This window comes from Citrus sinensis, chromosome 8 (assembly GCF_022201045.2).
Source record: "Citrus sinensis cultivar Valencia sweet orange chromosome 8, DVS_A1.0, whole genome shotgun sequence".
NCBI classification, from domain to species: Eukaryota; Viridiplantae; Streptophyta; class Magnoliopsida; order Sapindales; family Rutaceae; genus Citrus; species Citrus sinensis.
This window is the reverse complement of record NC_068563.1, coordinates 6,877,803-6,899,201: the sequence shown is the minus strand read 5'-3', so window position 1 is coordinate 6,899,201 and position 21,399 is coordinate 6,877,803. Positions and strand designations below refer to the sequence as shown.

The 21,399-nt window shown below is 35.8% G+C and overlaps 5 protein-coding genes across 7 annotated transcripts; 2 read left to right on the top strand and 3 right to left on the bottom strand.

The window, feature by feature from the left end:
- Positions 1–4,727: 4,727 nt before the first annotated feature.
- LOC112499322 (putative receptor-like protein kinase At3g47110) lies at positions 4,728–7,923 on the top strand. Its single transcript, XM_052432594.1, has one exon. It carries the CDS (start codon positions 4,728–4,730, stop codon positions 7,401–7,403), a length of 2,676 nt encoding a protein of 891 aa, XP_052288554.1. The 3' UTR covers positions 7,404–7,923.
- A 145-nt stretch (positions 7,924–8,068) lies between these two features.
- On the bottom strand, positions 8,069–9,134 carry LOC102620667 (uncharacterized). Its single transcript, XM_006487205.3, has one exon. It carries the CDS (start codon positions 8,806–8,808, stop codon positions 8,197–8,199), a length of 612 nt encoding a protein of 203 aa, XP_006487268.2. The 5' UTR covers positions 8,809–9,134; the 3' UTR covers positions 8,069–8,196.
- A 153-nt stretch (positions 9,135–9,287) lies between these two features.
- LOC102620390 (protein BASIC PENTACYSTEINE4) lies at positions 9,288–12,234 on the bottom strand. Its single transcript, XM_006487204.4, has 3 exons — positions 12,077–12,234; positions 10,478–10,577; positions 9,288–10,377 (listed from the first exon to the last, which is right to left on the bottom strand). Exons 2-3 carry the CDS (start codon positions 10,541–10,543, stop codon positions 9,508–9,510), a joined length of 936 nt encoding a protein of 311 aa, XP_006487267.2. The 5' UTR covers positions 10,544–10,577; positions 12,077–12,234; the 3' UTR covers positions 9,288–9,507.
- Positions 12,235–12,305: 71 nt separating this feature from the next.
- On the top strand, positions 12,306–16,309 carry LOC102619924 (polyprenol reductase 2). 3 transcript variants are annotated; one of them, XM_006487202.4, is made up of 7 exons: positions 12,306–12,442; positions 12,587–12,834; positions 13,758–14,107; positions 14,326–14,560; positions 15,530–15,628; positions 15,783–15,854; positions 15,991–16,309. In XM_006487202.4, the coding sequence occupies exons 2-7, from the start codon at positions 12,679–12,681 to the stop codon at positions 16,093–16,095; spliced, it is 1,017 nt and encodes a 338-aa protein (XP_006487265.2). In that variant the 5' UTR covers positions 12,306–12,442; positions 12,587–12,678; the 3' UTR covers positions 16,096–16,309. The 3 variants fall into 3 exon arrangements, with proteins under 3 accessions (XP_006487265.2, XP_024957963.2, XP_052288527.1); XM_025102195.2 differs by having other exon boundaries at positions 12,385–12,834; XM_052432567.1 differs by lacking the exon at positions 15,991–16,309 and having other exon boundaries at positions 12,385–12,834; positions 15,530–15,661; positions 15,700–15,824.
- A 196-nt stretch (positions 16,310–16,505) lies between these two features.
- On the bottom strand, positions 16,506–20,154 carry LOC102619628 (NADP-dependent D-sorbitol-6-phosphate dehydrogenase-like). The gene is made up of 6 exons (XM_006487201.4): positions 19,859–20,154; positions 19,080–19,174; positions 18,851–18,968; positions 18,109–18,241; positions 17,033–17,252; positions 16,506–16,917 (listed from the first exon to the last, which is right to left on the bottom strand). Exons 1-6 carry the CDS (start codon positions 19,989–19,991, stop codon positions 16,687–16,689), a joined length of 930 nt encoding a protein of 309 aa, XP_006487264.2. The 5' UTR covers positions 19,992–20,154; the 3' UTR covers positions 16,506–16,686.
- Positions 20,155–21,399: the final 1,245 nt, after the last annotated feature.

Genomic DNA, 21,399 nt, shown 5'->3' with positions numbered 1-21,399 from the left:
GGAATTTATCAATCATTTATTTAATATCTTACATGTTTATTTTATATAAAGTGTTAAATCCACTTATAAAGTTAGAATTAGGGGTGGAGGAAGAAATTTCTTGAAAAAATTGAACCGATCCAAAGGTTCAGTTTGGTTTTAAAATAAAGAAAAAAGATTGATTTATATGGAAAAAATTAGAAAATATGAAGAAAAATACGGTTTAGACTGCAACGGTTTTTAAAACAGAAAATACGGAGAAAATTATGGTTCAGTTTGGTTTTAAAATTAAAAGAAAAGATCAATTTATATGGGAAAAAAATCAAAATAAAAAATTAGAAAATACAAAGAAAATTATGATTTTGACTGCATTCGGATTATTATTTTTATAAAAATTGATGGTTCAATTCAATTCAGAACCGAATTGAACCATTTCCCACCCCTAATTGGAATACAAATTTTATATTATAATATTACAATATAAGGGAGCTGTTACCTTACGTTTAACGTAAGGTACAACTCTCTCTAGAGTAGTGGGTCCCATTGTTCAGTTGTGTGAGAGGGCATACCTTAAGTTAAACGTAAGGTAGACAAATACACAATATAAATTTACAATTGAATAAAATATGACGAGACTTAATAATTAATTATTTCCTATAAAATAATGTCATATTATTTGTTACATCAGTTTTAGTTACAAACTTTATATTCTAACTTTATGATAACCCTAACATCATTGATTCCACATTATAGATATTAAATTTTTAAAACAAAGAAAATATGAAGAAAAAAGAACTATCCAATGGTTCAATTTGGTTTTAAAATTAAAAAAAAAGATCGATTTATATGGAAAAAAATCAAAATAAAAAATTAGAAAATATGAAGAAAATTACGGTTTAGACTGCATTCGAATTATTATTTTTATAAATATTGATGATTCAATTCAATTCAGAACCGAACCGAACCGTTTCCCACCCCTAGCTGGAATACAAATTTTATATTCTAACATTTCAATATAAATTTACAATTGGATAAAATATGGCGAGACTTAATAACTAATTATTAAGTTTTAGATAATTATTTCAATATAATAATGTCATATTATTTGTTACATCAGTTTTAGATAAAAACTTTATATTCTAACTTTATGATAACCCTAACATCATTGATTCCACATTATAGCTATTAAAATTTTATTTTTATGCATTTAATAACTGAATAAATGGATATAAGTTCTCCAACAAAAAAAAAAATTGTTAATTCCAAATAAACGTAAATTATAAAATTAGGCAAATATCTGATTACAATTTTTTTAATTCCTCACGATATGACTTTTTTGAGATAGCGAAATGCAAGAGAATTATATGTATCATCACAATCACCTCCAATAATTATTTTCAATCATTAATTGAATATCGTCAGGACCACCATTTTTTTTTCTCTCTTTTCACAAAGTGATTCTTGTAGCAACAAGAAGGGAAATATGAGAGCAGATTAAATTCAAGATCGCACACTCTCCTATTATGCTTAAGATTAGGTTGTTTTAGTAAATACATTCAACTGATTCTAATAAATATTTTCTACCTATTAAAAAAAATTACTCGTGATCGTGATAGTTTTCTACTAAAGATTAAGTTATTTATCTTTTTTTTTTAATAAATCTCATATTGAAATACATTAATAAATTGTAATGATTAAAAATTGTTAGTATAAAAAAAAAATTAAAAAAAAAAGCCACAAAATTATGAACCCAATTATTCATGAAGTTAACTTCTAAAGGGTACAATAATATAGGGGACCCATCGAAGATCGGGTCCCCACTCCTTGTCTCCGTCAATTGCGCGATGGCCGGAAACGTGGCGTTAAATAAGCCGTTGATGACGTTCGTGTTGACCTGAGCATTAGATGGTGGACACGTGGTGAAAGATACCGAGCATCAATTTTCTGACACACGTGGCACGTCTTAGTGCTCCAGGAGAAAGGGCGTGCAAGCTTATCCACTTCTCATTTAAGATTTGTCAATCATCAGAAAAAGCAAGAGTGGCCCACTTAATTGTTTCTTTTGGGCCCACTAGAATTATGCGTGGGAACCCCTTTTTAAATGTGAAAAACGACATCCGGTTTTTGTCAGTTATTGGAAAACGACGCCGTGGTAGTTCGTTGCAGTTGTATTGAGGCTGTATTCATTATATTTCATTTTTAGCTTTGAAAAAAAAAGAATTTTATTTGATTGACACAGTTTATGAAATAAAATTTTTCTCACTCACATAAAGTGGAGAAGGAATTGAGTTGTCATTCCAACTAAATAATATAAAAAATATAAATAAAAACACTCTCTTTTAAAGAACCATCAAAATTATTTATTTAATAAAGATTGCTCATCAAATAAATATTGTTTTAAAAATAAAAATATATGAAGTTTGGTTAGAAGGTGATCTCAAGGTAAGTAGCGGTGTTAGAATTTCAATATAGGGTGGACTAAGTTTAAACAATATTATAATTCTAAAAACATTCAATAAATAACAAGTACTGAAATTTAATTTTATTAAAATATTTAATTCAATACATTTACAACTGATTTGACCTCGATGTATTTCACGCGTTCAAAACATTCTCAAGAGTATAATAAGAGAGTTGAGGTCGCAATCCAAGATCTATAGAAATCTTGTAAATTGAATCTTATATTTTCATTTCAACCATATTTTGTTTTCTTTGTAAAAGTTTATGATGTTGTTGTTATTTTTTTTTTTTAAAAAATATTTCTCCATAACCGTAACAAGTAGGCAGAATAATTAGCTGTGAGAGACTTCAAAAAAAAGTTCATTTTATTAAAAAAAAATTAATTAGGACATCAATCAACTAATTTCATTGGCATTAAATCAATTAATTCACTACAATGAATCAAACCAATTTATGCAATTAAATTTTGAGGCAATAAATAAAGCAACTAACCAAAAACGGCTGCTTTTTTTTTAGCTAGATTTTGATATTTTAAAAATTTAGGAGGAGCCTCTCTTTTTTTTTTTTTTTTTTTAAGTGTTTCAAATCAATAATGGGCCAATGTTCCGAATGCGCTTAAAATTTTCAAAGGCGCTGCCTCAAGGCCAAGTTCTTAATCAATAGCCCAAAAACTTAGGCTTTAGCGAAGCAATCAAGCAAGTGATATCATATTCAAGCAATAGCACAAAACTATATTTATTTTTCTTTGCCCTCATCATTACGAATTTACAAAACACATCACAAAACTTGCTTCCTGCTATTTGGTTGTTGAGCGATACAAGTAAAATTATAATATAAGTGTGCAATAATCGATAAAGATGTCTAGATTTAGAATGTCCCAAAAGATCAAATGTGACGGTGAAATGAAACCCAATTAATATAACTGAAAAAATCACCAAGACTGATGGAGCATGTAAAGATTAATTTACATTGATAATAACATGCCAGCCGTGGCATTTCACCACGCTATGGAGTCATCGTCTACAAGTAAATAGATAATTTAATCAAGGTTACCCTGCATCCATTTCGATATCGTAACAAGCTATATTGTCAAATTACTTAAATTCTATTCACCAGATATTATATGGTTATGCCACGTATATTTGTTGCTTGATAACAGAATATTTATAGTGTGGATTTTCAATTTCACCAGATTCTTTTTGTTTGTTTTTTAACGAAGATAATGGTTGGGCACATTATACCAATTTCCTTTGATTTTAGATCGGGAGAATCGTACGGTTTTATAAAAGCATGTGCTATGGTTCGAATCCGTTGTCAATCATATTTTAAGGAGGAGTCCCATTTTTCTTATTAATTTCGTATCCATAATAATGTGGAACGAAGGCTCGGCTCCAACTCTAAGTTGTTCAAGAATAATGGCTTTGAGTTTCTCGAACCTTTGCCTTAGGATTAGTCAGCTACGCTATGGTTCGAATCCTTAGTCAATCCTTTTATAGGAGGAGTTGACAATTGAATCCAATTTTTCCTACTAATTTCATATCCATAATAGTGAGAAAGGAAGGCTCAACTCCAACTCCAAGCTGTTCAAGAATAGTGGCATTGAGTTCATCGACACTTTCACTTAGGATTAGTCGACTTTACTTCTTTGTGCGTGAGAGATTTAGTCGGCTCTAATAGTTTTTCCTATTAATTTCATATCCGTAATAGTTTATCCTCTACTTCTTCAAATCACTCCCTTCAGGGCTTGGTCTCGTGTGTGTGCGCGCGCGTAGTTGCTTGATCTATATAAGCCAACTTTGTACTCTCTTTCCTTAACAAAGTGGCGATACAACAACATGAATTTAAAATCATGAGATTGACATGGCCAAGGGGAAGAGGTTTCTGCATGTATCTTTACGATTTAAAATTTTAATATTAGGAAATTAAAGACTCCGTTTGTTGGCCGGCATTAATCGATTCATGTATATATATATATATATTAACAGGTTATTATGATCATTAGATGATGGTATTTTGAATTATTTTGTCATTTTTCTGAGCAAAATGCATATGAACGTACATGATAGTAAAGATTCTTAAGATTAACTCCTACTCTCGACCGGCACTGTTTATTTAATTAATTAGGAAATGATCAAGTCAATCGTTTTTGTTTGCCGTTTAATGTATCAGGTGGCCTTATTCCAAGAAACAAATGAGAAAGACAATGATGAGGTTGCCTAATTAACTAGATTCCATGCACGCTCTATAAAATGTCTCAAATATTCCTCTGTAGATCATTGACAAAAACAATGCAGCAACTTCGTATCATTATTATTCTACTTGTATCCATCGCACTTGCCAAAGCTCTGGCCCTTTCTAACGAGACAGATTGTCTCTCATTACTTGCCATAAAGTCACAGCTTCATGATCCCCTCGGAGTCACAAGTTCCTGGAACCGTAGTGCTTGTGTTAACTTGTGCCAGCACTGGACAGGGGTGACTTGTGGTCGTAGGAATCAAAGGGTGACCAAGTTAGATCTTCGTAACCAAAGCATAGGAGGTATCTTGTCACCTTATGTTGGCAATCTCAGCTTCCTTAGGTACATCAACATTGCGGACAATGATTTCCATGGCGAAATTCCTGACAGAATTGGTAATCTATTCAGGCTTGAAACTCTAGTACTGGCTAATAATTCTTTTTCAGGAAGAATACCAACCAATTTGTCTCATTGCTCAAAACTCATCACATTCTCTGCTCATAGAAACAACCTTGTGGGAGAAATTCCTGAAGAGCTCATCAGCCGCCGATTGTTCAACCTTCAGGGACTGTCCGTTGGTGACAATCAATTAACAGGACAGCTCCCAGCTTCCATTGGAAATCTTTCAGCTCTTCGGGTAATTGATATTAGAACGAATAGACTTTGGGGAAAAATTCCAATCACCCTAAGCCAACTAACAAGTTTAGCTTATCTCCATGTTGGTGACAATCATTTCTCTGGTACGATTCCACCTTCAGTTTATAACATCTCTTCCCTTGTTGAGATTTATCTCTATGGAAACAGATTCACTGGAAGTCTACCAATTGAAATAGGTAAAAATCTTCCGAACTTGAGAAATTTCGTAATATATACAAACAATTTTACAGGTTCTCTCCCAGATTCATTTTCCAATGCTTCAAATCTTGAGGTGCTTCACCTTGCCGAGAATAAATTTAGAGGGCAAGTGTCAATTAATTTTAATGGCCTTAAGGATCTATCAATGCTAGGATTGGCGACTAACTTTTTGGGAAATGGGGCAGCAAATGATCTTGATTTTGTAGACCTTCTAACAAACTGTACCAAATTACAATACCTTTACTTGGCTGACAATGGATTTGGAGGAGTGTTGCCACATTCTATAGCCAACCTCTCGACAGCACTGATCGACTTCAACCTAGGGAAGAATCAAATATATGGAACCATACCTCCTGGTATAGCAAATCTTGTCAATCTAAATTCGCTTCGTATGGAGGCTAACCGATTAACTGGCACTATACCTCATGTAATTGGCGAGCTTAAAAACTTGCAATTGCTGCACCTACATGCAAATTTTTTACAAGGTACTATTCCTTCATCTCTAGGTAATTTAACACTTCTGACCTATCTGTCATTTGGTGCCAATAACTTGCAAGGAAACATACCCTTCTCTTTAGGAAACTGCAAGAACTTGATGTTTTTTTTTGCCCCCCGAAATAAGCTCACCGGTGCTTTGCCCCAACAAATTCTCGAGATAACTACTCTTTCACTGTCCTTGGATTTGTCTGATAATCTTCTCAACGGCTCTCTTCCTCTGGGAGTGGGTAACTTGAAGAGTCTTGTAAGACTGGGTATTGCTAGAAACCAGTTTTCTGGTCAGATTCCTGTTACTCTTGGTGCTTGCACAAGCTTAGAATATGTTGAGCTACAGGGAAATTCTTTCAGTGGAACCATTCCTCAATCTTTGAGTTCATTAACAAGCATTAAAGAGTTAGATCTCTCGCAGAACAATTTCTCTGGTCAAATTCCAAAATATCTTGAGAATCTATCTTTCTTGCAATACTTGAATCTTTCTTACAATCACTTTGAAGGGGAAGTACCAACAAAAGGAATTTTCAAAAACAAAACGGGCTTTTCAATTGTTGGAAATGGGAAGCTTTGTGGGGGTTTAGATGAATTGCATTTACCATCCTGCCAGGCAAGAGGATCAAGAAAACCAAACGTCAATCTTGTCAAAGTGGTGATTCCAGTGATCGGTGGGTCATGTTTGATCTTATCAGTATGCATTTTTATTTTTTATGCTCGAAGAAGGAGATCTGCACATAAATCTTCTAATACGTCGCAGATGGAACAACAATTTCCAATGGTCTCGTACAAAGAGTTGAGTAAGGCAACTAATGAATTTTCGTCATCAAATACGATTGGTCGTGGAAGCTTTGGCTTTGTGTACAAGGGAGTTCTGCATGAAAATGGGATGTTAGTTGCAGTAAAAGTGATTAATCTTGAGCAGAAAGGAGGTTCCAAGAGCTTTGCGGCCGAATGTGAAGCATTGAGAAGTATTCGCCATCGGAATCTTATCAAAATCGTCACTATTTGCTCTAGCATAGATTTTAAAGCAGTCGATTTCAAGGCTCTTGTTTATGAATACATGCAAAATGGAAGTTTAGAGGAGTGGCTTCACCAACGAGATGATCAACTCGGAATATGCAATTTAAGTCTCATTCAAAGACTAAACATAGTCATTGATGTGGCTTCTGCAGTCGAATATCTACACCACCATTGTCAACCACCCATTGTTCATGGAGATCTTAAACCAAGCAATGTGCTGCTTGATCATGACATGGTCGCCCATGTCAGTGACTTTGGTCTAGCAAAATTTCTATCTGCTAGCCCACTTGGGAATGTCGTGGAAACTCCTTCAAGCTCAATTGGGGTAAAAGGAACTATTGGATATGTTGCTCCAGGTAATTAATATCTTCATATTTGATATATATAACAATTCTTATGTGCGGATATTTGCACTTTATAAAGTACCAGATTTGATATTATACAATGTTGTAAAACTTTTAACTTCTGTACTAGAGAATGAGTTATATATAATTGATGTTTTATTTAACAGTCGTGTGACAACTAACACGATGATTTCGACATGTTTAGAGTATGGCTTGGGCGGTGAAGCATCCATGAGAGGAGGTGTGTACAGCTATGGAATTTTATTACTAGAGATATTCACAAGAAGGCGACCAACAGAAAGCATGTTTAACGAAGGCCTGACTCTCCATGAATTTGGCAAGAGGGCTTTGCCGGAAAAAGTAATGGAGATTGTTGATCCTTCACTGCTGCCATTGGAGGAGGAAAGGACCAACAGCAGAAGAGTCAGAAATGAAGAATGCTTAGTTGCAGTAATTAAAACTGGGGTTGCGTGCTCAATTGAGTCTCCATTTGACAGAATGGAGATGACAGATGTTGTGGTAAAGTTATGCCATGCAAGGCAGAATTTTCTTGGCCAGAGGATTTGATCACCATGGTCATTTGGGTGAAAGATGTTGTCAGGCATTTGTTTCAATGTTGTTCTCCTTTCGACATTATGATAATATGCGGTAGATAGAGCTTTGTATCAAATAATTTAATTTAAATAAAAATAAATTAAAAAATGCCCCAAAAAAAAAAAAAAAATTCAAGGTTTACCAGATTCTGTACATGGAACCAAAAGAGTAGAAATAGCTTATATAAATTTCTCCAAACAACTGAAACAATCTGTAAACTTAACCGAAACTCATGGCACGTTTAATGTTGTCATGATCAAAGGATTTATTGCCAAACAATGACAAAGAAAGTGTTCTCTTCAAGGTTGATTTATCATCATTGCTAGTTTTTGCTTTGGCAGCCTCTACCTTGATAGACACAGATGGAGGATCATGAACAGGTTGGATTGGCACCAAAGCTAGCCGATTTGTAGATGCACTAACTTGTTCAAGCTGACACTTCTCCTCTACAAGCCGACCCTCCTTAATCTTTGGCTGCCGATGATGCATGTCCCATGACTGCGACTGCATTGATATTGAGGGGTCGAGTGACGGTAGTATACGGAGATTTTGATCCTTGTCGGCGACAAATGTTGCAAAGAGGATGCAAAACATCCAGGTGAGAATGGGAAGAGAGATTAAACATGGAGCATAGTAGACAATCCAATGGTATCCCGGATGGTATTGAGAGTATAAACCCCATTCAAGGATCAGGGCAATGCCTAAGCAGAAGGTGGCGGTGCTGCTGATCATGAAGAGGGTAAAGATTCTGGGATTGGGTAGGTCAAAGAAGGCAATCATAATGGCAATCCATGATGATAATTTGGCTTGAAAAGAAGATTCTGGGCTCATGATGATGTGAATGCATGTAATCAGGGGAAGAAGATTTTTGAGATGCTAACAGATAGCCAAGAAAGAGATAATGAGAAATGGAGGGAATAAGATTGATGCAGAATTGAATTTCAAAAGGCCTTAACAGTAGTAACAGATAAGCTCCTCAAATAAATCAAATTGTGGATGAAGTTATAGTTTGTTTGTAATCCCTTGCAAGTAGTCTTCAAGCATATTACCCTATATTTGCCCAGAACAAAACTCTATTTAAAATTTGATTTCAGATTCCACAACATTTTCAACTCTTTACTTCTTAAACATTTGCTATGGTTGAGGCCAACTTCCTTTGTGTTTCTATTTGGGCAGTAGTGCCGCAGTGAGCATTATTTCATGAAATCAACTAGAATATTTGGTCGTGGAAGCATCATTCACTACTTCTAACCTGCGCTGCATATGATTGCCACGTGGAATTCGGCAAAACCACCTAGGCTGCACAAGTATGAACTCAGAACAAAAGTAGTTTACAAAACTTCCCTTCCACAGGGACTGATGTTTCTGAGTGAAATTACAATGGTCTGTCAACAAAGAAGCAAGGAAACTGCTTTTGATAAGCTTCATCTTGCTTCAACCTATTCAGCTACATTTGCTAAATAAAATAACAGCCAAATTCAAGACCATAAAGCAAGGAAAACATACTCCAACAAACGGATCATCCGCACATTACTTGATGGTAATATAGCGATTTGTTCCATGTTTGGCCCAAAAGTTCTTGAGATCAAGTGGCACTGAGAGATCATGGCCTTCTGCTGCCAGCCGACTAAGCAATTTTGTAAAGACACTACCACTCATCTTTCGGCCACCCACGCGGGCGTGGCGCTTGTTTGGCATCTGTGGCAGTGGGTATGATGATAGGGTAGTCGTGCAACAAGATGACTGCCACCCACCATTTCCCCACTTATAGCATTGGTGAGGAGTGCCTGTGCAAGTGCAAACTGGCACTGGCATTGTTGTTTCATCAAAATTAACCAGGTTCAGTCCATCCTGACTATCCCACTCAGACTTTATCTTCTTTCCATCAGAAGCAACTTTCTTGTTCAAATCCTCACCTACTTTCTTCACCTTTCGTGGGGACACAGATGGCTTTGTAACTGTTTTGTTCTCTTTTGCTCGCTTTGCTTGATGTGGCTTGGTTTCAGAAGGAATGATTGTTATTGGCTTGGCATCAGTTGCATGCATATCCCCTGAATTAAGAGCTTCCGGAACATCACCAGACTGGTATGCGGGGTGGTGCATACGCTTTCCTCCACGTTGAAATCCACCAACTGAGGAGAAGTTGGCAGCAGCTTCACGATATTGCAATGCTGCCAAGGCACTGTCTCTTGCCATCAAGGCATCATCGCGCTCGGCAAGGGCTTTATCGCGCTCCTCAAGCGCCTGATCTCGGGTTTCCAATGCTTCCCTCTTTTCAGTCAATGCTATGTTTCGCTCTCTAATAGCAGCATCCCTCTCCGCAAGGATGGCCATGATCTTCTTATTCATTACTAAGGCATTATTTGGTTCCTTCATTTGATGCTGCGGCATCATATTCCACTGCAGAAGCCATTTGTTATCTACTCTGATGGATCTAGAGTTGAATATGATACAAAAATAAAATAAAAAAGTATCACGCGGACACTGTTTGCTTTCTTACCTGAGCATGCGTCCCTTTGTAGTATTCCATCTTATATCTGCCATTTTCATGATGCCCATCATCCATCTTAGACTCACGCTATAAGGAATGTGTCAGTCTTCTGTTTTCCACAAAAGAAAACCAGAAGTTAAGTTTCAACAGATGCATAATGAAGCTAACTGAATTAAGAAATAAAATGTTGTGAGCAAGAAGATAAATAGCTCAGAAGGTTAAAAAAATGCTTCAAATTTCAACATGCATTGCAACACAAAAGGGCCCATACTTGTCACAGTACCAAATATGCAATCAACAAAACAGTAATAAAGAAAAATATATGAGAAGTAAACTCTGTTGATTTCGAGCAGTAAGGTTCTATGACAGACTTTCCAAAATCAACGGACTCTAAGGAGTTGCAAATAAGTTAGAATAAAAAGTTATAGTACATTTAAAATAACAGATAAAACCTTTTACAGCATAAGTTAAAGCACAAATGATCAACAAAAAGGGTTTTCCCTAAATCTTGTGAAATCTCTAAACAAGTCCATCTCACTAGCAATGTGCAACTTTTATAGGCTGTACTGGATATAGACATGATCAAGCCACTTCTTAAGAATTATATCTTGACAAAAAAGGGTTTGGTAGTCCATGAAAACTGCAGCCAAATACAGACCAGACTAGACTATTTGATGCAGCAAAAATAAGTTCTCTTGCAGACTACTGCAATACCTTTGCAACCTAGAAACATCAATGAAGCACAAGCAAGAAGGATTCAACATTGGCAGGATGGCAAAGAATAATACAATCCATGAGATATGTAAACAATTTATTTGCAATCCCAATTTGACAAAATGCAAGAAGCCCTTATGAGCAATCTTAATTTGTTCATTGACAGCTACCCAATGAAATAATTGTGTTGGAAATGTTGTACAGAATGTTTCGTATTCCAATGAGAGAAAAAACGAGTCAAGCATCATGATGCAGTTATGCACGAAAATAATCTAGAATCTAGATCCCAATAAAAGAAAAAAATCTTGCCAAAACATAAAAGAAACAAGGTAAAAAAAAAAAAAAAAACCCCATTCAGCACAATAAACAGAAAGTGAAGCATTTTCTCTTATATTTACAAATTACAACCAACTAGATCCTCGGACATTATGTTTCAGCTAATCGGCAACTCGATCAACAGTAAAGATCAAAATTTTCAAATGGACAATCACCATTGTACAAACAATAAACTCGACATGCATAAAACAAACACTCATTGGTAACACTGTCAATTACTTCAATTTAATCTTTGCTTTGGAGATGGGCACCAAATCATATTTTTAAATTAGGTAGTAAATTTAACAACACACTAAAATTGAACTTAGCCATCCACAATGTAAATTTGTGGCTAATCTAAAATTACCACCTAACAATTAAGCACACTCTTAAAATACAAAAAAAAAAAAAAATCACAAACAAAACAAACACATAGATAAAAGCTAGGTAAATTATGCTAATCAAGAAAATTAAGTACAGAGTATAAATTCCACTGCTGCTAGGGTTTAACGTTTTTAATACCTAAAAGCATAACTGTGAATAAAATTAAATAGAGATCTAAGAAAGAAGGATACGTACAAAACAAATTACTAAGGCGACGACATCGTTTTGAGAATGAATATTTTAAATGTCGCTGCTTTTTTGAATTATTTTTTGAAGGATAAAGATAAACAGCGGAAGAGCGAGAGATAGAGAGAGAAAAGGAAAGAAGTAGATGATGGTGGTGACGGTGGGTGAAAGGAAATTATTCTCCAGCTTGAAACGCACCGTTTTTGGTTTCTTTTTGAAACGCATCGTTTTGAAAGGACGTAATTGTAATTTGCTTTAAGTTCAGCCTTGAGCACACGCTTGAACGTCACACGGTACGAGGCAAACAAAAAAATCATAATTAGAATTTAGAAGAATGAAGGAGATGAAAATCCGAATACCGCAACACAAAGTCTGGTATTACTTTCACTTCACGGCTTTGATCAATCACAAGACAAGACCCTCATAAATTCAATTCACTTTTAAAACCCACATCAGCTTTTTTTATTTTTTAAATAGTTTTATGGGCCATCATTATTGCCATTATTATAATTCATGCAGGACTTGCCTTCAATCTTGTATCAAGCTAAGTGAAGCCGGTTCGAGTGTCTTAGGGCTGGTGGAGCTTTGTTTTGATCTGGGTTAGTGTCAAAATGGAGTCTTGGCTTGCGGGGTTGTTGAGAGCGGCTTGGGTAGCTGGGATATTGCCTTTGATCATTGCTTCTTTACCAAGTTCTCGCCTCAATTCTTTTCATGGGGCTTTGTTGGGGTTTGCCAAAAGAGGCAAGATCATGCAATCATCTTCTCATGTGAGGGTTCAATTTTTTTTTTTTAAGAGTAAAAATTTATCTATGCCACATAAATAAAATTTTTTGCTTATATTATGTGTTTAAATTGTCTTAGGCAAGGAAGGAAGCTGAAGGTTTTGCCTTTTTTCTTTAAAGGGTATTTGAATGATCTTTTGTACAGTGCATGGAGCTTGGGATGGTCATGCTTTTTTCGTTGCATTTTAAACAGTTTGGAGAATTGTGTATGATAGGATTGTTTTTAGAAAATGTTTAATTTCAAGTGAATATGAATTTATGATAGTATTTTTTTAATATGGGAATTCACTGTTAAGTGCATTTTTACATAGCTCAGTCCATAGAGTTTGATATACTAGTAGCTTCCCAACTGAGTTAGGGTGGGTTAGTGAGTATCAAATTGTTAAGTGTGAACTTAATTTGTTTGTCTTCTCTTTGTAAGCTACCCCAAAAAAACTAGAAAGGTATGTAATGCTGCTATATTTGGAAACATTCTGGCCTTAGGTGATGGATGGCTGAATTTGAAAAACCTTAAAGAGAAGCTGCAGGCAAGAAGCCAAGGATTGCCAACATATGCTATGATGTCATACTTGATCAGAGCTTTTGTGTAGCACTAAACTGCTTATCTATTCCAGTAAATGTGTATATCTTAGGGAGAAGTTGGTTAGTTTATATGTTTTTTTTTGGATTGTTTGTAGTAGTTTCTATCATGGGTTGGAGTTTAAAACTTGTTTTTGCTGTGTCGAATCCAATTCCGGTAGATAGTAGTTGGATTGCTTTATTTTGATTTCATGGAATTGTCTTTTGTTTTAAATGTTCCCTAACATGCCTACCTCTTATTGAGACAATGAGAATTCCCAAATGGTATAAGTTCATTTTCCACTTTATACTATAATCTTTCACTAATTAACTGTGTGGTTGGATTTCAGAAATTCACGGTTCCTCAGAGATTCTTCTGTCATTTCTATGTGGTGGCTGTGGTTTGGACAACACTCTTGCTATTTACATTATGGGCCTATGCGTATAAAATGGCACCATCAGTTTCCGAGCCATCTCTTTACTCTACTATTGCCAGCCACTTAACTGGAGGTTCACATATGTTTTCATTTCACAAGTCGCATTTAACTCTGCTACAGCATAGACACCGGGTCTGGAGTTCTGTCTTTGTTCTTTTGCTGATGGAAATTCAAGTCGTGAGACGCCTTATAGAGACAATATACACATTTCAGTACAGCCCCTCAGCTCGGATGCACATTTTTGGCTATCTAACTGGCTTGTTGTGAGTAGTTCTCTTACCACTATATGGTATTTCTATTTCATACTGGGCTAATTGCAGCTATTGCAAATTGCAAGACCTTTTTTTAAACCTTGGGTTTCTATTTAGTGGTGCTCCTTCCTTATGAACAATAATTTATGCTATTTTTCGGTTTGGTTTTGCCTTATGTCTGAATGTGTTAGAAGATGTTGTGTTTATTATGGTTATGTTTTTGAGGTTAGTTTCTACACGGCAGCTCCATTGTCGCTCTGCTGCACTTTGGCACCAGAGGTGTTTGGATTTGCAGCAGCTCTGGTGGCTGAGTTCATTGTTAAAGGAAAGAGGCAGATGCCAGCGTTTGAATTTGAGTTGTGGGAATCTGTTAATCCTTTCTTGAAACTTAGATGGTTTCAATGGATTGGTGCTGCTATATTTTTATGGGGTTGGATGCATCAGCGTTGTTGTCATGCAATTCTTGTAAGCGCAAATATTTTGTCATTTGTTCCTTATTTTCCAGTTTCTTCATATAGATTTGGCTGTAGTTAATGTTTCCTTTAGTTAATGTTTCTTAATCACTTTGATGCAAAAACTTAGTGTAACTAAGTTTATGATCTTTCATGCAAAAGCTTAGTGTAACTAAGTTTATGAGTTTGTGTTGTTAGTACTAGCTTGCACAGAAGTTAAGTGAAGAGAATATAACTATAATGGTTAATATGCTAGATAAAAATGCTGGAGACAAGTGTAATTCAAACACTGTTAAGATAATATTTCAACTTAAATTGATTAACGAAAATTTGAAGATTTTTTTTTCCCTACACATCCCACCACCTGCACACACAAACATAAATTAAATAATTTCAACTCCAAGGTTGGTATGAGGAGGATTGATCACCCTAGAACTCTTGCTTCCACTGCAAAAGGCCTAACTAATTGGGCTATTGAAGAGTTGGATAATATGAAAGCATAATTCTGACAAATTTGTCTTGTCGAAAGTCAACCTTCAGAATACAAGTACTCAAGTAGAAATAGTTTCTTGTGCATCGGATGTGTCTTATGATGGAAACTGACTTCTCTGAGACTAGTATGTCCTTGAATGGTTTTACTGTATATTTCCTTTTAGCTTAGTTGAATAAGAATTTTCAGATCAGTGTAGCACTTAAGCTCTGTTTCATAGTCACTGATGTTTCATAACCTTGAGGCAAATATTCATATAGATTCTGTAAATGAAGCTAGAGTAAATTTGTTTTAAATAGTATGATAACATATTAGAATAATATCATTTCCGATCATAGAAAATTCTTAAATAAAGATCATAAAAAAATATAATTTCCATGTCACAATAATGTTTGTTCAACCACTAAGATTTTTAAAAGGATGTGATGATTGAGAGGCCCATAGCACATTTGTTATTCTATAATGTTGGTTAACATATGGAAACTTTTTCAGGGTTCATTGCGAGAACGTGCGGAACAGATTGATGAGTATGTTATTCCTCACGGAGATTGGTTTGAAATTGTTTCATGCCCCCACTATCTTGCTGAGATTGTAATCCATCTCTCTCTCTCTCTCTCTCTCTCTGTCTTTGTTTCTCTCTCTCTCTCTCTCTCTCTCTCTCTCTGTGTCACACAAACACAAAACCATTCTTGTAACCATGCTAAGGCTAGCAAATGATCTTAATTCTCGTCTGCAAATGATGAAGGTTATATATGCTGGTTTGTTGGTGGCAAGTGGAGGAACTGATATCACCATATGGTTGCTTTTTGCATTTGTGGTATGGTTTCCTTTTTTAGAATGTATGGTTTCCTTTTTTAGAATAAGGACATATTGAAAGCTTTTGCCAAATTCTTTTTGTCATCAACTTTTATCATACTTCCAAGAGTTGAAGTTCTGGAACCTGGTGGTTGCAGGTGGTTAACCTGGTATTTGCAGCAGCAGAAACTCAGAGGTGGTATATTCGTAAATTTGACAATTACCCAAGTAACCGATATGCAATTATTCCATATGTATATTAGTATTCCTGCATGAATGGAAACCAAAATCTCTCACCATCCATGTGAAGCTGGGTTGAAGCCTCCTATAGGTTATACTATCCTAAGAGATTTTACCTATTGGACTAATTAGCAGCACTTTTATTTGTTCATTTGTACTTCTCAACACGAACAATTTACTTGCTAACTGCAATGGAAGATCATCGTCAGCTTGTCTATCTTATTATTATTATTATTATTTTTGTGGCTATTGTGGGTTGCTTGACCAATGTTTCTCTCAAGTCTTCCATTGTCCGTCCGTCCGTCCTTTGAATGATTTGAGGAATATTTAATGATATCTTTCTTTTCTTTCATGGCTGTTTTACACCAGTTGGAGTGAAGATGAATTTTAATGAAACCAAAGCCAGATAAGCAGTGGAATAACAGATGAAAACTAAACAAAACCCACCAAATGGAATAGATTTAAAAAGAGGAAAAAGAGAATGGCACTGCACTGCTAATGTAAGTCAGGAATGTGTTCGATAAAATGTTTTTAATACTAAAACACATCAAGGACGTTTGATCACTTATTTTTTGAACTCATAGAAACATTCTTATCCAGAACAATGAGCATACTTAAGCAAACAGATCTATGCCCCAAAACCTAGCAGGCTGGTTGGTTCGATATTTTCTGTCAATGCTCTTAATCACATCCATGTCTTCTTTGCTCAGCTCAAAGTCAAAAACTTTGAAATTCTCTTCCAGTCTCTCAAGCTTTGACGTCTTCGGGATGACAGCTGTGTTCCGTTGGATGCCCCACCTGAGAACAATCTGGGCCACAGTCCTCTTGTATTTCTCAGCTAGACCCTGAGGCAAGAAAGTTGAAACAAAAATATTCACTATACGTACCATCAAGGGATGATGTCCATAGTAATGACATGAACTTCAGTTGATCAGTATAAGAAGAGAGGAATTTACTCACTTTCAAAACGGGGTCATCCAAACATGAGACAGTACCGAACCATTCAGTGTTGGCTACGGCACCTCCTAGAGGAGTATGAGCTGTGACACATATCCCATGCTTCTGACAGAACTTGACAAGAGAATCACGTTGGAAGTATGGGTGAGTTTCAAACTGATTCACCACCGGCTTCACTTTGGAGTAAGCTAAGCAGTCTCTTGTTAAAAAGATGTCATAGTTGCTGCAACCAATTTTTTGTCGGATCACCGTTACAAATTACAAAGAAATGAATGCTCAAGGATAATAATATATGAGGGGAAAAAAAAAACAGCTACTTCCAGTACTAGTTACACATGTTACAGTCAGCTGAGACTTTGAAGTGCAAAATATTTAAGTTTACAGCAGCGATACCAGCAAAAACTAGGTTGCAGAAGGCAATGCGTTCAGAAGTAACGGTTTCTTTGATATTTTTCCATATAGATCAAATGGAGCACAAATACACGATTCCAATTCTTCCAGACTTTTATCATTTGTAAATCAAGACCCAGAGTTGAATTCCACTAAACAGAAAAATTGGCTTCCTCTCATCAACTTGAGACTTGTATCAACTTGCCATTGGTCAAGTGTTTTCTCAACAATCACAGCAAGAGGAAATGATAGCTTAAATAGGAAAGCAGGAATAATATAGACTAAACAGTGAACACAAACGAAGTTCAATCTGCACAGAATCATTGGCAACTTTTCAATACATACATATGCAAACGCGTGCACATTTACCGTACATTTAGCATTCCAAAGAGTGCTATCTATGCGTTTACAAATAGGAAAATATAACACTGTGTGATTATCATGACTTTCTTTTCCAGCATCATAAGTCTAACATGTGTATAACGGGGTCATATCCATTCATCATCTCCAAATAAAAATTGCAAAAGTTTATCTTCCAATGTAAATATAAAAACTATCACATCACTCTTTAACATAATTAAAATGGAATTTTGACACGCTAGAAAAGTCATAAAGTAACTATTATAAATTTTGTACTAAATTTACTGGATCTAATGGAATGTTCACACTGATTCAAAATGCCAACATACCTGATCCCAATGCTTCGAACTAAACCCATTGAAACCAAATCCTCCATTGCATGCCAGGTTGTTTCCAATGATATAGTTGTGTCTATCTCCAGCACACCATCCGCATCTAATGCACTATCAGTTGTACCAACGCCTGCATGTAAGTGTGATATAAAAACTAGTTCAAAAAGCCAACTCACTCTAAAGGATGAATAGATTATCAATGGATTTTAAGCACTGAACAAGTCACTGACCAATTTAACAATTTCACAAAAAGTAGCAAAGGAGTGCCACATGTACAGGCAGCTAATTACAAAGTCTGTATTTCCCATCTCAGCAATAAGTTTCGTTATATCTCCATCTAAAGTTAGTTAGCACTTAGCAGCAGTATGCAAATACATACAGCCAACTATCCTTAATAAGGTCCTGTCTGCCTAGTGCAAAAACCCTTAAGCAAATTTAAATTAATTTTCTCTAGTAATAGTGAATTTATTTAAATGACGATCCCCGACAACTCACTTTCAGAGACTGCACCAGTAAAGAAGCAGGATATAAATTTCTTTAAGTAAACAATTTGGCTATATATCCGTCTCGTAGTTTCATCTTAGTATCTTCTAGGCAAACAGGCTATCAAGATACGCATAATTTGCACTGCACGTATTAGTATAGACATATAATCACAATTACAAAGACATGCACACACGTAGATGCACGCGCGCGCACACACACTCGTGTAAAAGATGAAATAGGCAGGGAGGAGTACCAGTGTGTTTTGTGGCTACAGGAAAATGGACGAGGTAGAGATCTAGATAATCCAGTTGGAGCTTCTTTAAACTGTCCTTACAGGCCTCCAGAACATGTCCATGATCTGAATTCCAAAGCTGCAATTAGGATGAAATTAGAGAGAAAATAACCATCATTGTCTGCCAAATGTTGAATATTCAATGCACAATCAACTGAAGAAAATCTCAAAGTTTTGCAATGAAACTAGCCTTGGTGGTAATGAAAAGATCCTCCCTCTTGACAAGCCCAGTGCTAAATGCTTCTGCAAGTGCCTCCCCAACTTCCGCTTCATTCCTATAATCAGCTGCAAACAACAACAAATCAATAAACACAATAAAAACACCAAAAAACTGTACAAAGAACTAGAAGCAATCAAGCAGAACTAAATTCCCAAATGTTCCTTGATTTCTGCCCAACTAATACAGCTCAGTAAGGAAACACCCACTTGCAACAAAAGTTATAGTACAATGATAAGCCTAGAATCCCAAGAATTCAGGCCAAATAACCATAAATGCCAAGCCCACTAGTACATCATAAAAAAGTTGAAATGTCTTTTATCAACTCAAGTTGAAACAATATCTTTTTTAAAAAATGAAAACATTCATTTTTTTTTTCACTTTCCTAAAAATTACACGAGATTGATGTGAGCCCTAGACCTCTTGTACTCCTTCAGTAGATTTTACAAACTGAACTAACTAGCACTAGCACGCACGAGTTAAAACAACATCAATCAACAATAATTACCCAGTATCATCAACACCATTAACAAGTCGAATACAAGCTAAGAAATAAATCTTAAAAAAGAAATGTTAAATCTGCAAGATTCATTTAAGATGTTTCACTTAATATATCTAAAGTGTTAAACACTAGAAAGGTATTACAAAAGGAACCAAATTCATACGGGCAAGTTCTTATAAGATAATTATTCACAAACCCATAAAAGGGAAATTAAAAAAAGAAAAAAAGGGTAGCAAGCCCGGCATAATACCAGCACAGTCAATATGGCGATAGCCAATCTTGATGGCATTGATGATGAGGTCTCTAATGTTTGATTCATCCATGCGCCAAACACCCAGTCCAATTATTGGCATCTTGAATCCATTGTTGAGTGTTATTGCCATTATTTCTCTTTACTCACTCACCCTTTCTTTCTCTGCTTTTGCTCTGAAAACTTGCTGTGACTTTGCTTGCTATTGCCACTTTTTGGTTTTAAGCATATGATGAAGAAAATTCGCCGCCTGCTTCTGCTTTGGTTTTATTCGATAACCACTCAATGCTCAGTACCGACAAATGGGACACTTGGTACTGTCCGATTTGACTAGTCTTTTTGAATGGACCAGATCAGATTTGGTGATGAGTGATTGGTGATACTTTTCAAATTTCCCATTTTATCAAACATTTTTTTAGTTTATTATTTTTTTAATTCAATAAAATATTATTGACGACGATATCATAGTTATTATTATTATTATTATTATTTTTAATTGAGCTATAGTTTTTGAATATCTTATTTTGCCGCTACTGTGGGTACCTTACCTTTTTTTTTTTTGAAGTAAAGCAATTTCATTAAAACAAAACGAATTACAGACTCTGTAATAACCACAAAGGTGGAACGAAATTCCACTCTTGGGGACCTGACATAGAACCTACTGCCCTCGCAACAGAGTGAGCAGCCAGATTCGCAGACCGATGTACAAACGAGAATTGCACTTCTCCTAAAGACTTAGCTAAAGCTCGACATTCATCAATTATTAAACCAAACCCGTTAGACCTTGAAAACTCCTCAACTAGAGCTTGAAATACTAGCAAACAATCAGTTTCTACAATGACACTAGGAAACTGTAAGCCTTTAAGCCAACTAAGGGCCTCCCGGATACCAAGAGCTTCAGCCTCCCTTGCTCCAAAATTTCCAGCCATTCCAGCACATCTTGCTATTAAGAAAACACCCTCTGAATTTCGAAGCACACACCCAAAGCCAATCTTTCCCTGAGATGAAAAAATAGCAGCGTCAACATTACATTTGACCCAACCAAGCTTTGGCCTCTCCCAACACATTGCCCCAGGGACCAGCTTATGGACATCAGCATCAGCATAGAATTGTTGCTTCTTTGCTGCTTGCCACTGATAGAGAAGTTGCCCAGCAGAATTGAGAACTTGATTCACTGAACCAGTTTTGTTATTCCATACTTTGTCATTACGATTAATCCAAACTCTCCAGCAGATCATCATGGCAATATGGCATTCTTCTTTACTACAGCGTGTAACGATGTGATCAAGCCACTCCAAGAAAGAATAACAATGGCCAACAAAACCCACAGAGGAAGAAATCCAGCAAGCCTTAGCAACATTACACTCAACCAAAGAATGGATAACAGTTTCATCAGAAGCATGACACACAGCACAAGTAGGGGGGATATTCACCCTCTTAGAAATTAAATTAACTGCAGTAGGCAGCACATTAGTTGCCGCTCGCCAAACAAAATTCTTAACCTTATTCGGCACATTCAAGTTCCGTAGTTTGCGCCACAC